This window comes from Mustela nivalis (assembly GCF_964662115.1).
Source record: "Mustela nivalis genome assembly, chromosome: 11".
NCBI lineage: Eukaryota > Metazoa > Chordata > Mammalia > Carnivora > Mustelidae > Mustela > Mustela nivalis.
In genome coordinates this window covers 49,861,748-49,871,038 of record NC_139030.1, presented here as the reverse complement: position 1 = coordinate 49,871,038, position 9,291 = coordinate 49,861,748, and the positions used below count along the sequence as shown (strand labels likewise).

The 9,291-nt window shown below is 36.9% G+C and overlaps 1 protein-coding gene across 2 annotated transcripts; it reads left to right on the top strand.

The window, feature by feature from the left end:
- Positions 1-667: 667 nt before the first annotated feature.
- Positions 668-8,481, top strand: G6PC2 (glucose-6-phosphatase catalytic subunit 2). Of its 2 annotated transcripts, none has more exons than XM_082690100.1 (5): positions 668-947; positions 1,511-1,620; positions 3,921-4,035; positions 6,034-6,149; positions 6,928-8,481. In XM_082690100.1, the coding sequence occupies exons 1-5, from the start codon at positions 730-732 to the stop codon at positions 7,437-7,439; spliced, it is 1,071 nt and encodes a 356-aa protein (XP_082546226.1). In that variant the 5' UTR covers positions 668-729; the 3' UTR covers positions 7,440-8,481. The 2 variants fall into 2 exon arrangements, with proteins under 2 accessions (XP_082546226.1, XP_082546227.1); XM_082690101.1 differs by having other exon boundaries at positions 688-947; positions 3,905-4,035.
- Positions 8,482-9,291: the final 810 nt, after the last annotated feature.

Genomic DNA, 9,291 nt, shown 5'->3' with positions numbered 1-9,291 from the left:
TATGACTCATTCCTAACACAGTTCTATTACCCAAGTGACCTCTGTGTCTTCATTCCTGCCTTTCAGTCAAAAAAAAAAAATAGGTTTCCTGGCAGATTTCATATATTTCATGTATTTCCTTCTCTGTTCCATATATGTCATGTCATTCTCTCTGCTAATAAAGAAATATCAAAATATTTTTATTTGAAAGTCTGCATTCAGAAAATAACCTGTCATATCGCATACATTTTTCATGCCCAGATGTTTACTCATCCGTTTTCCTCAAAGACCCAATAAAATAGTCAAAAAGCCACAGTCTATTTTAAATTAAAATGCATGGCTTTAAGGGCTATTTGACATGCAGTAATTATTTGTGTAGTCTTCTAGCCAAGCATAGAAATTGCCAATGTCTCTGCCCTTGAAGGAAATGAAGTGTGCAAAAAATTTCAAGCAAACATGAGCCAACTGTGCACACAAAAGGAAGGCTGCATAAGAAATTCACTGTGTCTCTACCTAAATTTCCCCTCGACTTGCCACAGATCAGCATGTACTTCATCTTTTTTGGCACCAGTTAAAATCATCAACAGATGAGCTTTCCGGCAGAGGAGGGCTGACGTGCCCTCTCACAGATGGTCAGCATCACATGTTGTGGTAATGGCCAGACCGCCATGAGCATAGCATATAAAAACAGTGGCACTCAGGGCAGTTCAGCTCCAATTGCTCTGTGTTTAGAACGGATTCTCTTTCAAGATGGATTTCCTTCATAGGAATGGAGTGCTTGCTATTCAGCATTTGCAGAAAGACTATCGAGCTTACTACAATTTTCTAAATTTTATGTCCAATGTTGGCGATCCCCGGAATATCTTTTCTATTTATTTTCCACTTTGGTTTCAACTTAATCAGACAGTTGGAACTAAGATGGTATGGGTGGCAGTCATTGGGGATTGGTTCAATCTTATTTTTAAATGGTAAGCCTTCTATTTGTTTTATTTTGCGTAAAGCTTGTTCTTAAATTTGTAGCTTTGGCTTAATGATCACATTTCAGATGTGTGTGGTTTTACTTGGAAAATCTTTCAAACATGGCAGTTAATTTGAAACACCTATTCATAAATCGAACTTACAGAAAGCATAGAAATGTATACTTTATCTGACTTATCAGTAAATTCCAAACCCTGTAAAACATATGCTGTGATTAAATAAGAAGTTAATTAAATGAGCTTCTTAATCTTAATGAAAATCTTAATGAAAAGATTGATAATTCTAGGAACCACTTGGATATCCCCAGTCTAAGAATCCAAAGCATCCACAGAAGTTTCCCTACAAGGAAAAAAGTCCCTCTTTTTACTGGAGACTAGGATGCCAAAAACTCCCTCTATAATAAGAGACATACCAGAACCCAAAGTCTCTTAATCATGAGCTTTCCCTGTCAACCCTCTGTTTGACTCATTTTTATAGGAGAGATCACTATTCCCAGTTAAGCAATAGTTGTGTGTTTAAATGTGTATGCATATTTATATTTCTTTAAATACAGGATATTGTTTGGTCATCGGCCTTACTGGTGGGTCCAAGAAACTCAGATTTACCCAAATCACTCGAGTCCGTGCCTTGAACAGTTCCCCACTACATGTGAAACAGGTCCAGGTAAGCAATTACTGCAGCCTCGAGTTACTAAAGATATTCCAACAGAGAGTCATGATGTGTGGTTATCACCTACCTGCTATATGATATTATATAGGGTATTAAAGAAAATGTCATGAGTGAGGATGCTAAAAGTTCATAAGCATAAAAATTGCCAATGAAAAGGCAAGAAGTTTTATGAATGACCATTCTGTTATATGTAAAAGGGTAAATCAGGGACTACTTTTCAAATGATTTTATATTTTGCATTTATTTCTTGGAAGACTGTAATGGTTTGATTCTAAAACAAACAAAAACAGTTAGCTAGAAGAAATTCCCAAAGAACTGTATTAAAATCCTAGAAATGTTGATTTATCTGTGGCTGAGCAACTTTCAAAGTTATTATGGATCTTCTGAGAGTGTCATGAATGAGGTAAGAACTTCCTGTTTTACTATTGCCAGTAGACATTGTTCCTAATCTTAGAATTTTTTTCTTTCAAACGTCTTTTTCTTTTTTTCTTGCTTATATAACATATAAGTAGACTCCTCGGGCCACTTCCTTTTATAAGTTAAGATTCTGTATGAGTGTGAAATCTATACTATGAAAGTTGATAAGATTATGAAAATGTTTTAAAATACATATATATGTATGAAAATTTATTTTCATACTTTAATTTCTGAGACTTTAATTTATGAGAATGTGTGATATTCTCATAATTTATATATGTATATATTTATATAATTTCATACATATATACATATTTCATACACATATACATATAATTTCATACATATATACATATATATAATATATATGTATGAAAATTTATTTTATTTTTTTTTAAGATTTTATTTATTTATTTTATATAGAGAGATCACAAGTAGACAGAGAGGTAGGCAGAGAGAGAGAGAGAGAGGGAAGCAGGCTCCCTGCTGAGCAAAGAGCCCAATGCGGGACTCGATCCCAGGACCCTGAGATCATGACCTGAGCCGAAGGCAGTGGCTTAACCCACTGAGCCACCAGGCGCCCCTGAATATTTATTTTCATACTTTAATTTGTGAGACTTTAATTTATGAGAATATGTGATGATGTACCTTAGCACAGTTTGTTACATAGCAAAAAATTCTTGCCATTTGACATCTTGAAACAAATATTTAATATACTGAATATGTAAGTTCCTAATGAATTCTCTGAATTTATTTCTTTCTTGCTCCCATAAAACTATACACCCATCTGTTATATTATTTATCTCACCATACTATAATTAATTCTTCACATATATTTGGCTCCCCTAATAAGCTGTTCCATTAGGACAGGGGTGCTGTGTATTTTATCTTTGTGAAACCACTGTGGGATGGATGGATGTATAGATGGATGGATGGATGGATGGATAACATTTGAGACAACTGAAATGCTACTTTGGTTTATCCCAGCACTTCCCAGGATCTTCTACCTCATAAGACATTTTGTGGAGAAAAAAAAGAGAGAAAGAGATTGTATTCTATCTTCACTCCCTAAAGATTTACAACTCACGTAAGGATATAATAGGCTCTGAAAAATCCTGTATAAGATATAACTTTAAAAGAACTTGGTCTATAAGGAATAGGTTGTCCTTGTTTAATGTAATATTTTTCCAAAACAGAGTGGTGCTTAATATGAATAGATCTCCACTTGGTAATAACTCATGGCAAGCATCAAAGCAAATTATTATTATTATTTTTTTTAAATCAAGCAGCATAGGAAAGACATTCTGGAAATAGAAAGGCTGCCAGGCTTCTGGCAGGATTGATGCCCTTTACAGCTTCCCTCATCCATTTAACGACAAAGACACCTGTCTCAGTGGCCAGGCACAAGGTAGGCCCAGAGGTAGCCGCTAGAACATGGCAGTCCTTTGTAAGTCGGTTGGTAAAGCAGATCATAGTAATGATACCTTTCAGATGTCTGACTTTCCAGCCTGAGGAAAATGAACTGATTCAGGGTCCAATGCAAGTACTTTAATTTTCTCATCAATCAAAAATAGGCATGAAAGACATGGAGGGCTGGGGCAGATTTGGTGCAACAGCCCATGTTCTTAATTAGCCTTGAACATTTTGATTTCTGGCATTGTGATGAACTTGAAAAAATCTGAAAAAATGTTTCTTGAAAGTGTTTCGAGGCTCCATTTGACTCGATTTCTTTTATTTCTACCTATTTCTAAACATTACATGTAGCCTGTGGTTTTTTCCCCGAGTTCTGTGTCACTTTCATGGCTAATATTCTACTATTTCTGATACCAATACTCTATTAACCACCGTTCAAATGGATTAGCACTTTGTTGTTGCAGGAAGCCCATCTGGCCATGCAATGGGCTCATCGTGTGTCTGGTACGTCATGATAACAGCTGCCCTGGGCCACACTGTCGGTCGGATGGACAAGTCGTTGACCATGTACCTGTACAGGTCAGCCTTGCTCAAGTTTCTGCGCCACTGGAATGTGCAAACAGAAAGTCTTGAATACAGAAAGCCTTTTAAAAATTTACTTTGGCATATTTTTAGTTGTTGAAATGTGCTTATTCTCTTCAATCATAGCCAAAAAGCAAGATGGATAGAAAGTTAATAGTTTGCTTTAAGATAATGCCCTCGTTAGCTCAGAGCTATTGCCACATTATAAAGTTGGAAATGTTTAATTGATTAATGACTCGCCAGAAGTGCCTTTAGGTTTCCATAACACAATAATCATTTTGGTAGCTCATAAATAAGTCATCTAAAATTATATAAGGAAGTATTTTTGCATGCATATTCCCTCTTCTAAGATTAACGAGAAGTTTGGGACTCATAATTCCCCTTGAATGTATCGGCTTAGAAAAATTATGTTTCCTTCTTTGAATAGCCAATGTTTTTGACATCAATAACATATATTCTAGCTTTAAAGACTATACAGCCTTTTTAATTAAAAGCTTTCTAAAGGCAAACTTAAATGTGAATCTTAGTAGACTTAATGTTAGTAGAATCATAGTGTTTAGAGAGACCCGGAATTTTAATATTAGATTATTCATAATTCTTATAGGAATTGGGATATTTCCTTCTCTTTTCTCCTGAAGTACTTAACTATCATTAAAACAATTCTGAGCACCACTTTAATCATACATTATTAGGCTACCAAGATAAGATTTGTCAGTTAATTTCTTAAAAAATTCTATAACATATACCATTACATTAAAGTTCTTCTAAAATTTAAAAAAAAAAAACATTTCCAAGATCCATCACATATTCTACTTTTTAGAGTAGTATTGGACAATATAAGAAACCACCAAGAAATCTGGATATTTTCTAAGTTTATTCTAATGAGACCACAACCTATACACCTTAATATGTTTGTTATCCAACCCCAAACAGCAAGTCAGAAACTATAATTTAAAGAAATTAATATTTTCTATCTATGGACAGGTTTTCAAAAGAGAATCTAAATAAGCCTCACCTTTTCCCTGTAGTGCATTTCTTCCGCAATCTTCCAGACCTTGAGAAATGTTTGTTTCTTTTTTTTTTTTTTAATTCTATAATTCCCTTTTGGTTTTTATAACTGCAACATTTCATTTCTTCCATCAATATTTATTGAGTGCCTACTCCTTATCTTAATACAACCAAATCCCTGTTTGTCCTTCTCCCATAAGGATAACTTCTGTTTACTACCTCTTGGAAAGTCTCATTTCTTTCTATTTCTTAGTTTTTCAATAACCAGTTTGGTCCAGTTATCAGGAACAAACATTCAGCAGCAGACCTCCAAGCATTCTTATAACTGAATATTGCTAAATCTTTATTAAAATTATGAGCTTGGACTACAGTATTTTTGAAAATTTTTTGAAAATTGCTGCTTCTAATCAAAAGTATATAATGTCTAAGTCAACTTCCTAGTCTCATTTTCTATATGTCAAAAAAAAAAAAGAATTGGGACTTGAGCATCTGTAAAATAAAGCCCAATGAAAATTTGCCCTTGATGAAATGCTTGTATTATATTCATCAGAGTAGTAGCTGCCTCTCCAGTGAGTTTTCTTGAGACAGAAAAGAGGAAACACATACAACAGAGAGTAAAAATGTAAATGATCCACTCTAGGTCATTCTAGATATTAGTAATTCCCCCAAATTTGAATTGCCCATACTCCATTAAAATAATTATCAGGTTGTCAAATTAGCTTCCTTTTATTTCACTTATTAAAATCTCAGGATATTGCACTGGTTAAGCTTAATGCATTGGTATATGTAGAAACCTCTGTTAAAGCTTTTCAAATCCTACGGAGCACATGAAAACATTCTGGGGGAAAAAAACCGACTCTAGAATCATAACGTTATGTCACAGTTAGATGGATTCCTCTGAGAAAGATCATCTGGTGTCACCCCCTGCGTTTTACAAGTGATACAATTTCTTTGCTTTTTATGTTTTTATGTATTCTTTCATCGTAGACTGACCTGGTCGTTTCTTTGGAGTCTATTTTGGTTGATTCAAATCAGTGTCTGCATCTCCAGAGTATTCATAGCAACACATTTTCCTCATCAAGTTATTCTTGGAGTATTTGGTGGTAAATATAATTACTTACCTTGAGTTGCGTCATTGGAAAGCTTTAGTGTCATTTGTTTTATGTCATCAGATTCTCCCTGGTAGTCGGTACCCTGGTCTCAGGTAACTCTGTCAAACTACTGATACCAAATGCTGCCCTGGGAGCATAAGCCGTTCAGTACACCTCTCAAATCCTCCATGTACATGATGTGCATGGTCTCATTCGGTGAGATTGGGTTCTCTGAAGTGTGGCTAGCACCATGTCCAACTCCCAAGCTATCAGCCCAGACAGGGGGCTTGTGTCTTGGTTTGAGAGACTTCATAATGGCCCTCCAGGCTGTACGCCATGCCACTCTATTCGATACACCTGAAGTGATTATTACATGACCAGGGACTTCATTGAGCAGCTGCTTTGAATTCTTGAAGCAGCAACCTTCTCCATGATTGAGTTTCCACCATTCAACCCCACACACCTTTCAAAGGTTCTCTAGATAATTGGCTTTGGCAATTAAAATATTAATTGCAAGCACCTAAGATCAGTGCTCTGCCTATCAAGTGTTTGCCACCCAGTGCCGCAGACTCCTGAAAGATTCACTTGTGCTAACATGGATGGTGTAAAGAGCATGGGGCAGGTATTTTAGCTATTGCCTAGGGAAAGGGCTTTGGAAAATGAATAGGGTCTAGACGTCTAAAAGGCTTTGATCATGAACATGATGGCGAATTCTTTAATACAGAGAGGAATGATTCCCGAGGGGCTCAAGGGCACATGGTGGTCTTCAGTGTCTCTTTCTAATCCCCAGGCATGCTTGTGGCGGAGGCCTTTGAACACACCCCAGGCATCCAAACCGCCAGCCTGAGCACCTATCTGAAGACCAGCCTCTTCCTTTTTCTGTTTGCCCTTGGCTTTTACCTGCTTCTCAGACTGCTTGACATTGACCTGCTGTGGTCTCTGCCCATAGCCAAGAAATGGTGTGCCAACCCTGACTGGATCCACATTGACACCACGCCTTTCGCTGGACTCGTGAGGAATCTTGGGGTGCTCTTTGGCTTGGGCTTTGCGATCAACTCAGAGATGTTCCTTAGGAGCTGCCGAGGGGAAAACGGCTACAAGCTGAGCTTCCGGCTGCTCTGTGCCGTGGCCTCATTGATCACACTGCAGCTCTACCATTTCATCAAGATCCCCACTCATGCAGAGCATTTATTTTACATCCTGTCTTTCTGTAAAAGTGCATCAATCCCACTGACTGTGGTCGCTCTGATTCCCTACTGTATTCATGTGTTAATGAAACCGAGTGAAAAGAAGATTAATTAGAGCTGTGCAGGGGCTTAGTGCTCTGTGGTCCCAGCATGACGCTCCTCCACCATCTTACAGCAGAACCATAGAGCAGTGGCAGGCAGGAGGCTTCCAGAGATCACAAAATGGCGGACACAGGCCCCATGGCCCATCCCATCATACTTAAGCTTAGTTTGGTCTCAGTGTGGTCTCCCCCACACCCCCATTTTAAATTAGTTGCCCACCAGAATATTTGACATAAATATTATTGTCTGGTTTGAAAACCAGAATATTTGACACAAAATTCTGAATTTCTATATATTTTTTGACACATCAGACAATATGACACCTCAGGGTCTGCATTCCCACCTATAAACAATCTACCATTGTTGACCAATTGCCCCAGTAAGAAGCAGCATTCTCCATTTTCTCACAGTCCCAACAAGAGCCTCAGTGTCATTTACCTTCATCATAGGAAGGTCAGGCCACTTATGGCTCCTGTGGGCATTTTAGTGGGAGCCCCCATCAAATCCAATCCCCTTAGTTTTCAGATAAGGAGAGGGAGTTTCATCCTGTTGTGAAAACACTGGCTGTTGTCACACCATTTTCAGAACAGGAAGTAGAACCTCGAGTTTTCTCATGTGTATTTCCATCATGTGTTTTTGTTTCTTCATTTTTAAAAAGTAAAAATCTGTTAAGAGTGAATCCTTCTGTGATGATTGCCATGTAAATTAGTTGTTTTTCCAGAAATGTCATTAAAATTCCACATCCTGTTTGACTTACCCCATGCAGGGTGCTGATGGGGCCAGTCATGGCTCTAGATTTGGCTACATATCCAGGGGAAACAGGTCAAGTTACTATCTGGACTTGAGCTTCTGCTTAAGTTCTGGTATCTGTTTTACAGTAGCACTTTCTAGTATTTCAATAAACGTTGCTGAAGACCCTCTGCTTAGAACATTATTTACCAGTCTTTCAAAGCCAAGGAAATCAAGTGCTTTCCTCAAGGTCATGCTCCAACCCAAGAAAAACATTATTGGTTTAATCTTTATGATTATGGAACTGTGATGAAAATCTATAGCTTTACTTTAAAAAATTATTATTGAAAGAATATTAATATTATACTAGAATTTCTCAAAAAAGAGTTTTTCTTTGCTTCTTTCTTCTTATTGGATCTCATAATTCTGGGCTTTAAGTCAATAATTATGTTATTTCAATCAAGTACATTTTGAGTCAGATTTTGCTACAGATCCTAGTTACCTATAGTCCACCACAATGTTTTATGTAACTTTTCTCAAGAATATCAGTACATGAATTATTTTAGATGATGATATATTAAATCATCCATAAATATTGAAAACATAACAGCTGAAGCACGTATTATTTGGCAAAATATTCGTTGAGGATAACAAAACCTCTAAATATCAAAGTAATTATTGTTTCCTTTCTAAATGTATTTTTAAAGTATATGCTGTTGCTTTTATAAGATATACATAGCAGCTTTATCGTTAAAGGTAATCAAACTTGGTTTCAGTGGTCAGGTGATTCCTAAGCAAGAAGCTTAGGGATGACGAAAGATTATCTTAAGAATGAATTGTCTCATGTTGATGGGACATTTGGGGAAAGGAGAAAAGAACGTTCTTAAGGTGGTGACCCTTGGTCATTGGTTCAAGTCCGCCCCAATTGTCCTCAGAAATTCACTTCAATCCTTTAACACTTTACGATGCTTTTGTCTCATCTCATATTCTTCTGCGCTTGTCAGAGAGCTCATTCCTCTCTGGGATCCCTTTTCCAAAGCTTTATTTGAGATTAGTAATGTCAGTTTGGAGGAATCCTCCATCTCAACAGAGACTCAGACTGCTGTCACCAAGCATGAAAAAACTGTGGCATTAAC